This window comes from Manis javanica, chromosome 13 (assembly GCF_040802235.1).
Source record: "Manis javanica isolate MJ-LG chromosome 13, MJ_LKY, whole genome shotgun sequence".
NCBI lineage: Eukaryota > Metazoa > Chordata > Mammalia > Pholidota > Manidae > Manis > Manis javanica.
Genome location: NC_133168.1, coordinates 88,113,240 through 88,132,803, shown reverse-complemented (window position 1 = coordinate 88,132,803; position 19,564 = coordinate 88,113,240). Strand labels below are relative to the sequence as shown.

General features: G+C 42.0%; 1 protein-coding gene and 1 pseudogene across 1 annotated transcript; one reads left to right on the top strand and one right to left on the bottom strand.

The window, feature by feature from the left end:
• Positions 1 to 1,960: 1,960 nt before the first annotated feature.
• Positions 1,961 to 2,919, bottom strand: LOC140845407 (olfactory receptor 7G2-like; annotated as a pseudogene).
• Positions 2,920 to 11,530: 8,611 nt separating this feature from the next.
• LOC140845866 (olfactory receptor 7G2-like) lies at positions 11,531 to 12,475 on the top strand. The gene has a single exon (XM_073221012.1). It carries the CDS (start codon positions 11,540 to 11,542, stop codon positions 12,473 to 12,475), a length of 936 nt encoding a protein of 311 aa, XP_073077113.1. The 5' UTR covers positions 11,531 to 11,539.
• Positions 12,476 to 19,564: the final 7,089 nt, after the last annotated feature.

The following is a 19,564-nucleotide window of genomic DNA, read 5'->3' as shown; positions in this document are numbered from 1 at the left end:
CAGACACAAACACTGATGGAACAGAACCAAGAGCCCACAAATAAACCCACACATACATGGTCAACTAATATTTGAAAAGGTCACTGAGATTGCTCAGTGGGGAAAAAATCGTCTTGTCAATAAATAGTTTAGGGAAAAATAGTCTTGTCAATGAATAGTTTAGGCAATGAAATAATTGGATCACTATCTTACATCCCTCACAAAAATTATATTCAGGTGGATTAAAGACAACCTGAAACTTTAAAATTCTAAGAAGAACATGCGTGGAAATTTCCTTGATCTTATTTGTGGCAAAGATTGGATGTGACACCAATTGCATGAGCAGCAAAACAACATCAACTCATGGACAAGCAAGAGTCAAACTCAAATAACTGTGAATCAATGATGTGTACACCTGCAACCAGGGGAATATTGCATATCAGCTATATTTCAATAAATACTAAGTAGGTAAACATAAGTAAATAATCAAACACAAAGAAAGAGTAGAAAGGTTGTTCCCAAGGAGCTGGAGGAAACACGGATCAGAGAGCAGGAGTAAATGCTCATCAGAAAGCTCACACTTCCACCTATAGGATTAGCTCATGAGGATCCCACGTGCAGCAGGTGATTATGACTCATGCTGTGTTTTTGATATTTTGGGTTACTGAGTATTGCTGAAGGAGTAGAACTGAAATCTTCTCACCTCAACAAGAAATGTCAGTGATGTCCCAGCTTAGAGGTTTTTGCTAATGCTAGGGGTGGTAATCATTTTGCAATACATAAATGTATCGAATCAACACATTGCACACCTTAATCTTACACAGTTTTACATGTCAATTCTACCACAGTAAAATGAGAAGGAAATGATCAATCCTGGAAATGAAATGCAGTCTGCATTAATCCAATTTATGTCACCCTGGTTACATTACCACTTCCATTTCTCTGGCTAATTTCCACCCCTGTCTACCTCATGAGAATAAAAGTGATTGTTTTTAGAGTCGCACCCAGAGAACCTCATCCCCTACAAAGCCTATATTTCCAACTAAATAATATTTACCATATAAAATTTATAAGTTATTGTAAATAGGATGTAGACGAATAGGATATTATGAGGACCGCTACTTAATCCCACTGTAGATATATCTTCTAGTTGACTCTATCGAAAATTATGTAAACACCTGAATCAAAGTGTGACAGTTGGTTTTGGTTTTCAGAATCATGTTTTGGGATGAATTCTCCATCTGGTGCCACAACCTGGTGACATTGAGCTCAAGCAGTCCAAAGACAAAACAACACATGGAGGACTACAGGGCCCTCTACCCCCTGTTTCTAGACACTCCCCACCTCTGACATCCTTCTAAGGAGAGAGAACTCTTTTATCGTGTGGTCATATTACAGGTACAGATCCTTTTGCTTATTAAAATTGAAGGTCTTCTAGTGACGTAGTTAAAATATCTCACAATCATCTCAAACCACTAAGATAATATAATGATTCAAATTTCATAGATAATGAAACTGAGTACAGTAGATACTAATTCCTTATAAGGAGGTGGTTTACCAGCAACCAGTCTAATCATTATTGAATAGGTGTGTGAGAGGTCAGCTCACTCACTCCACTATCATCCTGTAGGTGTAATTGGATGACCCACCGCAGTTCAGGGGGAATACAGTGTCTGACTCTGTCTACAACCTTGTTTCAATTCCTTCCCTGTCCTACATATATTTAGCAATGTGCGATCTTGTACGAGTGAGAAAAAAAATACAACTAAAATCCTTGCCTCAGGCTCTTCTTCCATAGACCCTGAGCAAAGACCTTGAACTTAGAAAATAGAAATCGACTGTAAAACATCATAGAGATAGACAGAATGCAAAATCAGGTTTCAACCACAACTAAATGTACTTTTCCATTCACTATTATAGACAAATTTGGTGATGGAATAAATCAGACACTGTGGCAGACTCATGGTTCTATTGGTTTCCCTCATTCTAGAAACCTGATGCCAGAGTAAGTGGCATAATCACAGAGAGTAGGTATCCTTCTGATGAGTTTCCTCAAGGCCCCCTTCATGTCCCTGTTCCTCAGGCTGTAGATGAAGGGGTTCATCATTTCAGGAACCACCATGTACATCACTGAAGCCACTGTGGTCTTCCTGGAGGAGTCAGTAACTACAGAACTAATATACACCGCAAACACTGTCCCGTAGAACAAGGAAACAATGCACAGATGAGACCCACAGGTGGAAAAAGCTTTAAGCTTCCCTTCTGCTGATGGCATTCTCAAAATAGAATAGACAATTTGAGCATAAGAAAAAATTATTCCAGATATAGGAACACCTGCAAAGAGGCCAGCTGCAAAATATATTAGGATATAATTACTGAGGGTATCAGAGCAGGCCAATTTGATGACCTGAGCAAGTTCACAGAAAAAGTGGGGGAGTTCCAGGTTCCTGCAGAAGGACAGCCATGACACCATCAGACTAGGGACCAGGGCCACCCCAGTGCTAAGGAGGAAGGAAAGCAGAATGAGCAGAACACAGAGTCGGGGGTTCATGATGACCATGTACCTCAGGGGGTGGCAGATGGCAACGCAGTGGTCACAGGCCATTGCTGCAAGGAGACAACTTTCACATCCACCAAGAAACATGACAAAGCCAATCTGGGCGATGCAGCCTGAGTAACTGATATGCTGATTCTGTGCTTGGATGTTCACCAGCATCTTGGGGATCGTGGTTGTGCTTAAACCAATGTCAGCCAAGGATAAGTTAGAGAAGAAGAAGTACATGGGGGTGTGGAGGTGGGGTCAGAGCTGACAGCCAGGATGATGAGCAGGTTCCCCAGGATGGTGACCAGGTACATGGACAGGAACAGTCCAAAGAGGAGGGGCTCAGTTAATCCCAGGAGGAGGAATTCTGAAACATCTGTGTGATTTCATGGTTCCATGTAATTGAATCTGATGGAGAAAATGGGATAGAAAGGAAAGAAATTAAGTGGTCCCCAGATGTACACAAGAAGCATCAGAAGGGAAGCTGTTATAAATGCCAGTTCTTGGTGCCACTGAAGACTTACTGCTGAGAAACTCTGGGATAAAGAACAGGAATCTAAGCTTGAACAAACACTCCCAATGGTTTTATACAAGCTAAAGTTTGAGAACCACATTAAATACAGATAAAAAATACTCCCTGTTTACTGCGAAGCCAGGTGAATATTCACATCTTTCCTTCTGCTAATTTCTCCCTCCATGCCCATCTCTCACACTTCCTTGTCTCTCCACTTTCTTTAGTGTCCCTTGTTTTCATTTAACACCAACCTTGTCTGAAACCCTGTGCCAAGGGCTGAGTCTGAAGAAAATGTAAGAGATGACATGGCGTTTCCTCCAGAAACAATTCTTGTTTCAAAGAAACAGAGATGAGAATGAAGTTCTCCAAGACCTCTGGTAGAGCATGGTGCCCAAACATTGGCGTGTCTCAGGATCACCTGAAAGACGTGTTAAATTCCAAATGTGACAGCCCACACTGCTACTCCATTCATTCATGGGGAAGCAGGTTAAGCGAGCTTACATCAAGGACGGGAAGTGCTCAGTGCTTATCAAAGACTAAGTCCGATCTTAGATGGTCCCATTGCTGAGCTGACACTGATCTATCATTGTTAATGTCTCTGCATCACACAGAACCAGCATTTCTAAACCAACACTTCATATTGCATAGGTTCGCTTTAAAATTGTAGTTTTTCACCCTCAACCATGAAGACCCAAAAATTTCCCCTCTTCAGTAAGCTATGTCCACATGCACCCACGAAGTAGGGTGTGCAACAGCACACAGAATCCATCCATGCATATGCTCTGCTACTGTCAAAGATTAGAAAATAGTGGCCATCAATCCAAAGCTCTTTAGATCCTCCATGAGATGCATTTATCTGCACTAGATATTAATTCTAAGACAAGCTGGGCACGTGTAAATGAGAATTTCTGGATCATCCTATGGGGACTTCTTCCCAAAGGTGTTAGGTAGTGTGACGTTAAAAAAAAGCAAGAGCTAAGTGAGAGAAAGAAATGTGTAGTCTTCTACAAACTTGATGAAAATAGTAGCAATTCTTGGTCTTTTAAAGATAGAGAATTACATAATAAGAGACGTATAAAATATCTACAAATAATTGGGAATCTCATCAGGAAAAATCCTGTAAAAGTGCTTCTCCTTGCCTGGGGGAGAGACAAATGTCCGTGACAGCCTTTCTCATTGGGTGGATTGCTGAGACTCAGACACTGAATTCCATCCTGACCAGCCCTTTCTTTGTGAATGGGGAAAATCCTCACTTGCATAGGAAGTCTCATGTCCCCATCTGCACAATGGGAGTATTCATAAAACTTCAGGTGGATATCAGCCAGGATTAGAAGGAACACATTTAGCAGGGTGTGCATGCTCATGCGACCCTCATTATGACAATTTGTTCTGGGAGTTATTTTTCCTGCCATGACTATGGGCTCTCTGCTTGTTTCATTCCTCACAAGGAAGCAGTGGGGTGGGACAAGATGAGGAAAATGGTGGAAAGAGAGAATATCCCCACCGTGCTAACTACAGATATCAGGGAAGAAATTAAGAGCTGAAACTCCCGCTTGGAAATCCCGTCACTGAGAAAGAGAGTGAAGGAGCATCAGGCGTATCATTATTCATTTGAAATGAACATGTGATTCATTTGCAGGTTCTTTTCATTGTGGATTCTTCAGTAAAAATAAAACAGAGATAACAATGAAGGACAAAGTACACAGCAGTGAATTAAATAAAATTTATACATTACACTGTCTTCGTTCTAGTTGTTTTTATTGCAATATATAATGCAGATACATCTGAGCCTCTACATTCCCCATTTGACATAACTTGATAACTTTCCTCCCTCAAGGAACCACTACATGAGCTTCATCTATGTCGTTTCCCTTAATTTTTACTATACTTGGTATTATTGCTTGAGAAAAATTGCAGTGGAGTGCATTTGAAAGCTTTATGTAAATAGAACCATATAGTACACTGGGCATTCACATGCGATCTATCTTTTCTTTACTCTTGATATGTTTTACCTACTTTATAAATTTTAACTACCAGAGAGGATCCCCCTGAATTGTGACACCATGTTCTATTGCTCCATTCCCTAAATGACAGGGATCACGGTAAGTGCCTTCTTTCCTATAGATGCTTATTAAGACATGTGCAGTATAAAGCCATGCATGGGGGAACCTGCAGATTCTAGGTGAGATGGTCTTGGGAAGGGGGACAAAGATATGGGGAAATGGGAGATGGACCTCCCTTAAGCACAAAATTTTGTTACTTTATGGAAAGATCTGAAGGTGATTCAGCAGAATGTCCGCATTCACCTATTCTGCATTGAATGGGTGGTGGTCATATTCTAAACAACGTATTGTACTGTCTCTGGTGTTCTAATATAAAATTATTGGTGATTTAATAAAGAGAAGCAGGTATACTAGGAAGACAGCTGGCTGAGTCTTTGTGTCTCTGCTTTCTCCCCTGTATCCTCGAGCCCAACAGTAGGAGTAATAAAGGAACACTTCTGGGAAGTGGTATAAGAAGAACCAGGAAAGGAAAACCTGAAAACCTGAGTGAACCCCTTTCCATGACCACACCAGTATCTAGCTGAATGTCAGAAAATTTTATAACAATCAGCATGTTTCAGAAGTGTCAGAAAGTCCTCTGCTCAGGAAGAAAACAGGTTCTTCCTTTTCTTTAGAGAAAATCGGAGACCAACAAACTGAGAACTGGCTGGCTATTTATTATGCAAATGCACATGAGAACCTGTGGAGGAGAAGACAGGCTGGGGACCATGGGATGCTTGGTTCTGATGATTTCCTGCCTGTCCCCTCCTCACTTAGATGCAGGTGCAGGAAAACACCTGTCCTCACCAAAGCATTTAAGTTACCTGCTGACATCAGTGTGGAATGATGCCTGATAGGTCACCTGGATATTGGAGACTGAAAATCTCTCCTCAGGAAGGGCAGAGACACCAAGTGAGGCAGGAGGCTCGTGGTCAGCAAAGGTCAGCCCAGCACGTAGCTCAGGTGTGCGCCTCCTGACTAGGTCGGCGCTGCTCCGGGAGGTTGTCACGGGCTGACTCCTCACAGTCTCTATGTCCCTGGGGGATCAATATCCAAAGCTGCTCATTAGACAAATATTTTTTGTGTCATTCTGATCCCTGGGCTGTGCAAATCCTTACAGACCAAGACAACCTGAGACAGGAATTCCTGGTGGCTGATCCCCAAACCTTTGAGGCCAGGTGACCCCCACTCACCCTCTCACCTGGCCAGGACCACCTCCATATCATATAAACTGCACACAGGTACACACACTTCTTTGCTAGAGAATCCTGGGTTACTGTTTTTAAGTACCAGCAAAGACATCTCTATCTCACTGACATAAGGAAGGCTGATGGCAGTTTTAAGTGTGAAAACAGAGTTTATGGGTTGGGAATAAATAATATATTTATAAACTCAGCTAAGATCGAGTAAAGTTAGAACAACTAGGGGTCTTTCATTTGAAAGTCCTCAAATGTTTCCTCTACCTTAATCTAATATTTCTTGTGCCTTAATGTGTGTTCTGTTTTACTCAGCTGTGTCTGAGCCCCTCGCTGTGATCAGTAATGATTGTGACCTACACAGAGAGGTCTTTTATTTTCTTACTCATGGTCTTGCCAATGGGTTTCAGCCCCGGGAAGTTCTCTATGGATTCAGTGCGACCAAAGAAAATGACAGCAAAACGTTCCTTGGGGTGAAAGGGTTTATTACCCGGCTTGTTCTCCTGACAGTAGGTCAAGCACGAGCATCTCTGCCTCCGCCCAGAGCCCTGGGCCAGGCTCTCTATATAGCGCAATGATTGCTTATTGCCTAAAGGTGTGGAAGTGGCGGCCCAGCAACAGGCCAGTTACAGCATCAGGTGGTTTAAGTTCAATGAGGATCCTGGCCATAGGAACCCCAGCTTCCCCACACTCATCATTCTGATTTGCTGTTTCTGATATATTTTTTCTTGAAGTATAGTTGATATACACTATTATATTGGCTTCAAGTACATAACATAGTGATTTCGCAGTTCTGTTACATGTATTTACTTAACAACTTATATCTTCATTCATCTGACACATATTGAGAGCGCACTGTTGCCAGGCTCCTTCATGCTTGCTGACAATGCAGTCATGCACAGACAGACAGACATCCTTGTGATGGGATTTCTCAGATCCCATTGTCCCTGGGCTGCCCTGCCCTTGGTAGGCTTTTGTATCAGTGGCCTGAAACCACCGCTGTGCTATTGTCCCCACCACTCATTCCCTGTCAGCCCTGCTGGGCTCCTGTTGTTCTGTATCTTCATTTCAGTACTACTGTGTTTCAGTGTTCCTTTTCCTCCAATTTATATTCTGGTTGGTAGACTCTGGATGGGAAAGATTTTCCTGCTCTCTCCTACCATCTATGGACTCCCTCTTTCTCACCTCACAGATTCACAGGTGCCCTCACTGGCTGCCAATCTCCAATCAGTTCTTGGGTCCCAAATTCAGTTGACTGTCTCCTGCTGCTTGGAGGTTCTGGGAATATCATGAATCCAGTTGCCTAGCCAGCAGGTAACTCATTCCAGCTCTTCCCTGGGGCTTTTCTGAACCTTCAGCTGTTCCAAGTCCACATTTCTGAGCACATGCAGTGTCCACAACTTGTGTGTCCACCCACATTTCTCAAATATTGAGGCTCAATCATTGCTTTCACTTCAGCACCTTTCTGTTGTAAGACAAAACTTCTGGGATGTTCATTTCCCAAAAAGAAGTTAACCTCTTCCATCTGGAGGTAAATCTACAGAACCTTTAGATTTAGCCCACTCACTCTGTGTGTGACATACTTGGTAGTACATGGAAGTCTTTGTCTCTGTTCTGAATGAGACCAGCTGTGTCTTTTGATATTTTCCATTGATTTAATGTGTTCAAATGCCATCTTATCTCATGTTGGTTTCAAACACTATAGCCAGAAGCCGGGTGGTTGAAAGTACTAAGCTCATATAGAAATTTAACATGTGCTAAAAATAAATTAGTCAATGAGTGAATGTTTTTAATATGAATCATAAATTATAATTATGTTGTTATAATATATGCCTATAAATAATTATAATATAAATTAATAATATTCAGCAATGATGAAAAGTTTGTAAGGAATGAACATGTGTACTGTCTTTTAGGTTATTGTTGAAATCTCATAATTCCACTGATTTTATGGATGAAGGAGCATATTAGCACTTTGGCCATGATCCTGTAATGTCTCATAATCTTATTAAAAATGAAGTGTCCTGACTTCAACTCATGATCTCCTATGTGAAAGAAAAACGTACACTGAACAGATTGCCATGGAAACTGGAAGAGGAGTTTTTCATCTTCAGTCTGTCTAAAGTGACCATAGTTAGAAATGTTAAAAAAATATATAGATCAGTTCCTGCAGTATGAAAGAGACAGGATGAAGATTAAGATTCAGGAAACATTCAGGGGATCTTGAAAGAAACATCTCAGTGTTTGCGCTTTACCATTACTTGGTTGAATTTGTAAATGTATTTTTTTATACAAAATATAAACTCTGATTTCACATTTAGATAAAAAGAGGTTTCCTGATGTCACTAATTGGGTGAGATGACATTGCTTATACTGAAAATATGAAGATGGGATCCACACATGCAAGGTGTGGGCATTGGGAGGAGAGAAACGGATGGTGTACCCCGGGCCTTGTGCAGTAGGGAGGCAGCCATCCTAATTGTCTGCCTTCTAGGGTCTTGGTCTTTAAGGGTTTGCACTGTCCTGGGACCGAAATAATAAAGTTTGTCTAATGAGGAGCTTAGGATATTCAGCCTTAGAATACTGAGCCTCCGGGGATGCAGAGACTGCAAATAGTGGGTCTGTGACCACCTCACTCAACGGCCCTGCCCAGTCAGGAGCAACAGCTGAGCCACCTCCCTGCCACAGTCCCTTTTGCCCAGAAACCCAGGGCTTCACAGGGTCCCTCTCTCCTTCTCAGAGCAGAACTTGTGTCTCCATCATTCAGTATCCAGGGAACACGGTGAGCATCGACCATCCTGCAGTGATGCCAGCCAGGTAACCCACATCCCCTAGACAATGCTGTGATCTGAGGGCGGCATTTAGGACACACGCATTCCCGCGAGCTGCGAGGCATGCCCCTGCCTAAGGTGATCAACAGTGAGTGTGCACAGGACCCCTGCCTCAATGTCATGACCTTGAAATGTCTGCTTGCAGCTTTGCGACAATGCCCAGCTCCCACACTGCTGGGCTTCCCCTCTGTCTATGCAGTGGGAGGAACCATTTTTCTGTTAGGATTAAATCCTCCCCTTCACAAACATGATGCCGGCTACAAATTCTTTGGCGTTTACCTGCACCTTGGTGCTGGTGGAGGGCAGGGGTGTTAAGTCAGTTTCACCTGAAGCCACAAACATCCACCTACAGAAGAGCTTGGGTGTCACACTGGCCGCCTGGCTGTGCGGACTGCGCCGGAGGAGAGCAGACGCCGAGCACAGCGCGGGACGCTTCCTTTCCCTTCTTGCCCCTCTTTGTAAAATGAGCAGATGCTTTGAGCAGCATAATCAGTTAGAAATGCCTCCACTGACCCCTTTCTAGGGCTAACAAACACTGCCGTTCTGTTATACGAGCTTCATGCCTATTTCAATCAACAAAATAATAGAAATACAGAAAACACTCCTTCAACTTCCCCTTCATTCCCTGACTCCCTCCACAGAGGCAGCCCCAATGTGATGCTGTTCCCCAGGCAGGCTTTCAGATTGTGTTTATATAAATATTTGTTTAATTCAAAGATAGTTGACATATAATACTGTTTCAGATGTATAACATAGTGATGCAATAATGATATACATAGCTAAATGCTCACTACAGTAATATTTAAAATTGAACTGTGCCTATTATTTATTCCAATGGCAATACCTAGAAGTGGGTGATAATGTATGTGAATTTGATAATATTGACTGGTGAGCACATGTTTATGTATACATAAAGTTAAGCATTCTAACATCTCGCAGCTGGGAAATGGAGAGCTGAATTGTGAGGTATTGTGTAGAATGCTCCATGGTAGTTAAAACAAATGAGGCAAATTGAGCATGCCGGCAGCAAGTAGGAAAGCCAAACATCCGTTAAGTAGGAAAACCAATTTTAAACGTGTACAGGGCATGACTCTGTGTGTGTGTGCCTCTTAGAAAACCAGGACCGATACATTCGGTTGCAAGAATACTACCTAATATAAGAAAAAGTGCAGAAGATGATGGATATCAAGTAAGGACAGTGTTTTATGCTGGGAAGGAAAGGAACCCAAATTGTACAAACCTGACATGGGGACTTCCTGTACCTCTTATTTCCTGCAATGAAAATACCTCTAGGAAGAATGGGGAACAGTGCGAATTGGCTACCGTTGACTGAGGGTATACAGTCCTTCACTGCTAGTCTCTGTACTTTTTAATGCTTGAATTATCCATCATAAGAAGAAAAATGTCAATGTAAAACATATTTAATATGTTTGCAAGCTGTAGACATTTTAGCAAACAATTTAATCTATTGTAGGTTTTCATTGCCTGTATTGATCACGTATCCAGTTTAATTTAGCATAAAATTCATTTTCATTGCCTTTTGTAAGTGACACATGAATATTTACATGTTGGTATTTCCTTCCTTGACCAAGACTCCTTATCATTAGGAGTTCACAAAATCCAAACAAGAACACAGGGCTTCTTTCTCAACAGCTAAAGAGTTTCCCCCATTCACGCAGCAAATGCAGGGGCCTGGATTAAATTCAGTCTCCGAGTATATATACCAGACCAACCGGTCCTCTGATGGCAACTTGTGTCCTTGTGAGTTCGTAGATCTTGAGTGACCAGGACATGCTGTTAGATGCCAGGCTCTGGTGCTCTCTCTTCCCAGAACATAATTATCATTATTTATATCAGTCTTTCAGAATCCTATGCATTTCATTCTTGCCCATCAGCTTTTTTTTAATTATTATATGTCATCTCTTGCATTAAGGTATCAAGTTCCTCAAGATGAGACCGATTTTGTAATTTCACTCATATTTCTGATTGAAGGTGTGGAATATTGTGAGGGAATAAAGCCATGTGATCTTTATTCTACACCCAGAACTCACCACAGTGTGTCAGACAGTCATTGTCAATACAATTTTGTGCTGCTTATGTGAGAGGAGGGTAGACAGGAAGGGAGAGAGAAGGGAGAGAGGAAGGATGGAGGGAGATACAAGAGGAGGAAATGGTTCCTGGAGTCCCTGGGGTCCATGGTACGGATGAGCATGTTTCTAGCACAGCAGTTCTCAGACGTCAGTGCATATCAGCATCATCTGGAGGCTTGTTTAGATAGGTTGCTGGGCACCTGCCCTGGGAAGCATCATCAGTAAGATGGAGCGGGACCCAAGTACCGGCATCGCTAACAAGTTCCCACGTGGAGCGACTGCCTGTCCATCAACCATTCTTTCTATTTCATTGGTGACCAATATTTCTGTAGATTCTTCATCAACATGGAACCCAGAAATCACACAGATGTTTCAGAATTCCTCCTCCTGGCATTGACAGAGGATCCAGAGCTACAGCCCCTCCTCTTGGGGCTGTTCCTGTCCGTGTACCTGGTCACCGTCCTCGGGAACCTGCTCATCATCCTGGCTGTGAGCTGTGACGCCCACCTGCACACCCCCATGTACTTCCTCCTCTCCAGCCTGTCGCTGGCTGACATCTGTATAAGCACAACCACCATCCCCAAGATTCTGGTGAACATCCAAGCGCAGAATCAGCACATCAGTTACACTGGCTGCATCGCCCAGCTCTGCTTTGTCCTATTTTTTGTTGGTTTTGAAAACTGTCTCCTCGCAGCAATGGCCTATGACCGCTACGTGGCGATCTGTCACCCTCTGATGTACAGGGTCGTCATGACCCCCCGGCTCTGTGTTCTGCTCATTCTGCTCTCTCTGCTCTTTAGTGCTGGGGATGCTCTGCTCCACAGTCTGATGGTGCTGCGGCTGTCCTTCTGCAGGGACCAGGAAATCCCCCACTTCTTCTGTGAATTTTATCAGGTCATTAAGCTGACCTGCTCTGATACCTTCATCAATAACTTCCTGATATTTTTTGCGGTTGGCCTAATCGGGGGTGTAACTATCTTCGGGATCATTTTTTCTTATGGTCAAATTGTCTCTTCTATTTTGCGAATGTCAAAAACAGGGGGAAAGTATAAAGCCTTTTCCACCTGTGGGTCTCACTTCTCAGTTGTTTCCTTGTTCTATGGGACAGGTTTTGGGGTGTACATTAGTTCTGCAGTTACCGACTCTTCCAGGAGGACTGCAGTGGCTTCAATGATGTACACTGTGGTCCCACAAATGCTGAACCCCTTCATCTACAGCCTGAGGAACAGGGACATGAAGGGGGCCTTTAGGAAACTCCTCAGGAGGATACCTCTCCTTTAGTGAATTTGTCATCTTACTTGAGTCAAGTCTAGAATGAGAGACATTCTGGGGTTTCAAAGCACTTAACTTTTCAACTACTATGATTCTGTCAAAATGACCAGGAAATCCTGATGATGAGAGCCTGACAAATTGGGATTGAAACCCAATTTCTCTCTTTGTGTAACTTTGTGACTATTGACAAATGATTTCAGCTGTCTAAATTCAGTTTTCTGCCCATGTTTGATAAAGAGATTCTGGGTCCTGGGATGTTGGTATAGTGTCTGGGGGAGAACATTCTCAAAGTAAAATGGGACATGGTGGTTAGGGCAGAGAGTGTGTGTAAGCTGGGCTGTGGTCCCAGGTGGGCACTAGTTTTTGCCTTATCCAGTTGTTAGGATCGTGCAGATTTTGCCCCATATGTAGGCCTGCTGAGAGAGAAGGGGGATAGTCTTTCTAACCCAGCTTGCTCATTATTGAGTGATCCTTCTATTAAACTGTTTCTCCAGTGATGTCATTATCCACTATCCTCAGTTTCATCAGGTGTAGTACTGGTATGATTAGATTATGTCAATGGTTTGTGTTCCTGAGATATACGAACTCAAAGCTGAAGCATTCTTCAGTTATTAAGAAAAAGCAGCTTAAGAGGTAGAATTCTTCTCCAGGTACATGTAGCCAAACCATTGAAAATATCATTTTCTAGGAGAGATGATCAACGAGTAAATGACATTTTCTGTACTCTTTTTTTCTCAAGAGCACGTTGACTGTTGAGTACCCTTATTCTTCCAGGTGCATTTGCCAATCAGCCAAGCAGGTTCTCTGAGGAACTGGGAATGTCACTGCATCTGTAGATGCAAGGATGTCCTCAGATCCTACAGCTGTTGCTATTTGACCAGAAGCATTTGACCGGTCAGTCAGCTTCTTTCCTTTTGGCAATGCATTTCTGCCATTCAAATCCTTTCCATATTCTATAGCAGAATCTGCCAGCTGATGTCCCCAGGGTCACACCGGCAGAGCTTCAGTCCCCTTTGGCCTCAGTGACTTACACCAAACATGATAACAAGTCCTTCCCAGAGGCTGCATCATGTAACTCCAAGAGCAGATGCTTAGGTTATGAGTCATGCCATATTCCAAGAGTCAGAAGTGTTCATAGCCAATCCATTCTTTATCTGGGTGGGGTGGGATGGTGTGTGTGTGAAATTTCCCTCACCTAAAATTAAACATTAACCACGTTCAAGTGTTTTAATTCAATGGTATTAGTTACATTCCCACTATTTTGTAACTCTGACACCGTTTCCAAATCTTTTGCATCCCCGTAAATAGAAACTATAATCTAGAAGCCAGCACTTCTCAGATTCCCTCCCTCCAAACCCTGATAATTTCTAACCAAATTTCTGTCTCTAGGAATCACTTAAATTTGAAAATACAGTCCAGCGTTTTTCTTTTAACCTGCAAAAAAATGTGTTTATTTGTGCAGAATAGAGCACTGTGATGTGGGCCATGCAACGTGGGGCAAAACTATAGGCAAATACAACAAGCAACGGAATGCAGCCTTATTTTATGGAGAAGGATGACAAGTTGGGAGGGGTTGTTTTGAAAAAGAGCAGGAGTTCATGGTGATGACAGTTGATCATTGGCTGAAGTGTAGGGCAAATGGGTCCCTTGTAGGAGACACAATGCACATCATTTCTCTGTTGGGGTCTGTAATTGAGGTGAAGTGGTAGTGCTCCCCTTTCTAGACTCCTGACTCAAACTTAGGTTTTCTTTTATTCTTTTTGACATATCGTACAATATATATGTTTTGATGTCTAGCTTATTTCAGTTAGCATAATGTTTTCAAGGTTCATCCACACTGAGCCATAGATCAGAGCTCCATTCCTTTTCATTGCTGAATAATATTTCATTGTATAGGTGGACTGTGTTTTCTTTATGGTCCAAACATATGAACATGAGTTATTTCCACATATTGGCAGTTCTGACTGTTGCATTGAGTATTGATCCACCAATACTGTTTGAGTCCGTATCTCAGTTCTTTAGAATAAATACCCATGAATAAAATTACTGAGTCATCTGATAACTTCATTTTAGCTTTCTGAGGAAAGCACAAATTGTTTTCCATAGTGGCTGTACCATTTTTCCATTCACACAGGCAATGGATCAGGGTCCCCAATTCTTGCACAAAAGTTTAAAATTTTGATGAACACCAATGCATCTGCTTTTCTTTTTCTCTCATGCTGTTGGTGTAATATATAAGTGCACCAGGAAGTTATTCAGGACATTCACAAGGTTGTGAATGTATTAGTGTATTCAAAACTATCAACTCTATCTAGTTTGGGTATATTTTCATCACCCTCCCAACATACACACCCACAGATCCCATACCCACTGCACAACGCCTTTCAGATCCTGAAGTCTCCTGGCCTGGGCACTAAGGTCCTAAAAATATCTTGATTCCCCCTTTCTGGGACACTATTGAGATTCTGTCAAGATGGGATTTCCTCTTGCTACGGTAGGTCTAAAAACAGCATTTCTCTCATAGAACATTTTCCAGGTGGGGTTTTGGAACATCAACAGCTGACAGCACCTTCAAGATAACTGGTTCTATGATCCTTTAAATGTCCAGGTGGTGCAGAGTAATGCCTGCAAGATGGTGGTGTGGAAGTGTCCACCATTTTTCCCCTCCCAGAAACATCAACTGAGACAGCTATCCAGGCAGGACAGTACCTTCCCAGGAGTTCAGGAGTCCAGCTGAGGGATTATAGCACCAAGAAGAGCACAGAAGAAAGAAAGGATGCATAGAAGAAAGACAGGCTTGCATCACCTCTGCCAACCCTCCCCTGACACCAGACAGCTTGACCTGAACTGAAAACCTCCTGGTGGCCAAGGGAGAGTGTAGTGAGCCCCCAGCCTCACGTGGGAGCTAGCACAGACCCCCCCCCCTCAGGCTGGCCCTCCTTGCCCCAGGCCCTGGCCACCCCAGCACCAGGTGGGCTCCAGCAGCCCCAGGCTCCAGACAGGCTCCCACAACCAAAGTTCCTGACTGCAGTCCATGGTTCTGGCTCACCTCAGGGCCAGGCCAGCTCCCCTGTTGCCAGGCCCAGCCCTGTCCCAGCACTGGGTTGAATGCCCTAACCCCACACCCTCAGCCTTTCCCAGCCCGTGGTCAACCCTGTGGATGTACAATCCAGACCAGCTCCCTGAGACATAGGCTCCCAGCACACTGAGGCACTTGGCCATTTGCTGCTGCTTTTCTGGCTGCCATGGCCCAGAAGTTCACCCAGAATCCAGGCTTTGGCTCTTCAGGGTCTTTTACCACTGTAATAGTTTGTAAGTGTCCAGTTCAGGGGCAGTAAATACACTCACAATGCTGTGTTTCCCTCACCGCCATCCACCAATAGAATTCTTCACCTCCCCAAACTGAAATTGGTACCTACTAACAGTCCACCCTGGTCCTCGTGCCCCCAGACCTGGCCCATGTCATTCTAATTTCTGTGACTGTGAATTTCACTGCACTCGGAACCTCATGGAAGTCGCCTCACACTTTATATATCCCTATGGGCCTTAGTTTACTAAGCGTAATGACTTCAAAGTTCACCCCTGCTGCAGCGTGTGTCAGAATCCCCTCCGTGTTAGGCTGAATGAAGTCCTATTGTGTGTGTACCATATTTTATTTCCCCATTCTTCAGTTGATGGGAAATTGGGCTGTTTCTACCTTGCGGCCACTGTGAATAATGCTGCCATGAGCATGGGTGAACAAACACATGTTCAAGTCCCCACTTTCACTTCTTTTGGGAATATATCTACAAGTAGAATTAGTAGATCATATGATAATTCTACATGTAAATTTTTCTCAGGAAATGCCATACTATTTTCAGTAGCAACTGCACCATTTTACATTCCAAGAAGACTGTCAAAGGGTTTCAGCATCTCCCCATCATTACTGACACTTGTTCTGTTTATACTTAAAAAAAAAAATACAATCACCCTACTGCATATCAGGGTGCATCACATGTGGATTTGATTTGCACTTGCTTAATGATTAGTGATGCTGAGCATGTCATGTACTTGTGGCCTTTCCTTTGTCATCACTGGAGAAAGTGTATCTGAGCCGTGGTGCGTTAGTCATGGTTTAAAAACCATGTAGTCATGGTTTTTGTATGTTGTTGAGTTGTAGGAGGTCATTATGTTTGGTGGAGTATTAATCCATTATCATTTTAGCTTTAAAGTACTTAAATTTACCACGTTTCTCACTTTTTACAGTGATTGTTTTAGCCTATTTAAGAAATTATTACCTCTTGTCGATAGTTTCTTGCACTGTTTTCTAGGCATTTATTATTTTGTCTTGACTTTAAGGCTTTGGTAGTTTGAAATAGTTTTTGAGTATCATGTAATATAGACTATAATTTCAATTTTCGTGTTAAATATAACAACAATTTCAGCAATATTTTCTGAATGGGACCATCCTTTCCCTGCTTTGCCTTCACTGTCCTCAGTAAAATCTTGGTGATTGGTACTATATTTCTTTCGGTTCCAGAACAATACCATTTCAGTTACTATTTTTTTACCTGCGTAAGTTGTTCCATAGTATACATTGTAAGGCAAAAACTCCACTTTGTTCTCATCAAGTCCAATATTCTGTCTCCATTGCCCTTTCATATAAACTTCAATGTCAGCTTTCAAGTGCAATAAAATCCCAGATTTGCCTGAAATCTACAAAGCTATTTGAGGAAGATAGACATCCCTATAATATTGGGCATATCAAGCCCTGGACTAGAATATTTTTTTTGAAAAGCAATTAATATAGTTTATTATTGTAATTATCATTATTTCTGCATGGTTTCTTCAGTCCACTGCTCCCGCTGCTTCCCACATTTGCATCACCATGCATCTAATCACCAAAACTAGAAATGTGGAACCTCTTCTCCATTCTTTCTCCCTCTCGCCTCACAGCCAAGTGGTGATCAAGTCCTGAAGTCCTGACACTGCCCGTAGAATGTCTCTTGAAGTGAATCCCTCCTCTCCACACAGCACATACTGCTATAGTCCCATTCCTTATTTCTCTCCTCAGCTATTGCAGTAGACCCTTACTGGCAGATCAGCTTTGAGTTCTTTTTTTTTTTTTTAGATAATTATTTTTTATTGAAGGGTAGTTGACATACAGTACTACATTAGTTTCAGGTGTACAACACAGTGATTGAACATTTATATACATGATAATTCTAGATAAGAGCTCTCACCATACCAAGTTGTCACAATATTTTGACTATATTCCTTATGCTATACATTACATCCCAGTTACTTACTTATTTTACAACTGGAAGTGTGTACTTTATTTTATTTATTTATTTATTTATTTATTTATTTATTTATTTATTTATTTATTTATATTTGTGAGGGCATCTCCTATTTTTTTGATCAAATGGTTGTTAACAATAAAATTCTGTATAGGGGACTCAATGCTCAATGAATAATCATTAATCCACCCCAAGCCTAATTTTCATCAGTTTCCAATCTTCTGAAGCATAACGAACAAGTTCTTACATGGAGAACAAATTCTTACATAGTGAATAAGTTACATGGTGAATAGTACAAGGGCAGCCATCACAGAAACTTTCGGTTTTGATCATGCATTATGAACTACAAACAGTCAGTTCAAATATGAATATTCGTTTGATTTTTATACTTGATTTATACGTGGATACCACATTTCTCTCTTTATTATTATTATTTATAATAAAATGCTGAAGTGGTAGGTAGATGCAAGATAAAGGTAGAAAACATAGTTTAGTGTTGTAAGAGAGCAAATGTAGATGATCAGGTGTGTGCCTGTAGACTATGTGTTAATCCAAGCTAGACAAGGGCAATAAAACATCCACGGATGCAGCAGATTTCTCTCAGAACGGGGGGGTGGGGGTTCTAAGCCTCACCTCTGTTGATCTCCAATTCCTCACCTGGTGCCCCCCTGTGACTGTGCCTGTCTTAGGTTGTTCCTCCCTTGAGGAATCTTACCCGTCTCTGGCTTGCCAGTCATCTTCCAGGGCCATACAGGAAAACGTAAAGTTGGTAAGTGAGAAAGAAGCCTTATTGTTTGAAAAGGTTAGTTTTTTTACTTCTTTGCATATTCATGCCCTGTGGCTTCTATGCCCAGCATTTGTCTTGAGATATCTTTAGCACTTGGAAGAATTGTGATACACAGTAAATTCTATATGAGGCATGAATTCTATTTAAGGGTTGTAATTAGGAAGGAAGAAGAAAAGCTATAGAAGTAGCAGGCGGAAGAAAACATGGGAAGATTGATTATTTCTTCGACATATCTTCTTGTATAGTAACTTCAGCATGTATAGGTTTTAAACTACTAATTAAATTGCACACACACATTAACATAATAGGCATACAGTTACATAACCAGAGCATACTTATAATTACCACCCATCTCCAGTGAAACCAAGAAAACCAGTTAGGCACCTTAGGCATTTGTGAAAACTTATCTATGATATGGTGGATATTATCCAACTGAACTTGAATAGTCTGAGAGAAATCAGACAAATTAAAACAACCCATTCCTGTGGACTGTTCACATCCCATATGTTCTTTTAACAGTAAATAGTCTGTAGTTGTAAGATTTTGGAACTCTACAATTTGCACTTCTCCTAATTCTTGGTTGAGTTCCAACAGTGTAGATCCAATCAAATTTGTTGTTTTACTGTATGCACAGGCCAGCTTAGATATCTCCTTCTTCATTCCCATGGCAAGTCCAGGAACCGGTGGGATGAGTGCATCTACACCTGCAGCAGTGCGTGGATCTTTGTTGGGGTTTTTGAGGATCATTTTCTGGCATGAGTCTTCCAGAGAGTGCTGATGTTGGAAGTTATTTTTCATATCGTATCTTAGTTCATTTTTGGGGTAGCCAAATTGGGCTTTGATCCTCTGTATGAGCACAAACAAACCCTTTGCCTACACTTTTATATGCCCTTTACACCATTGTATAGAACTCATTGGAGGTCATCACACAGGAACTGCTTTTTTTAGTTATCATTAATCTACACTTACATGATGAATATTATGTTTACTAGGCTTTCCCCTATACCAGGTCCCCCCTATAAACCCCTTTAC

Bases quoted from the DNA above. Each gene is read 5' to 3' on its own strand.
- LOC140845866 (XM_073221012.1), top strand. From the start codon at position 11,540: ATGGAACCCAGAAATCACACAGATGTTTCAGAATTCCTCCTCCTGGCA.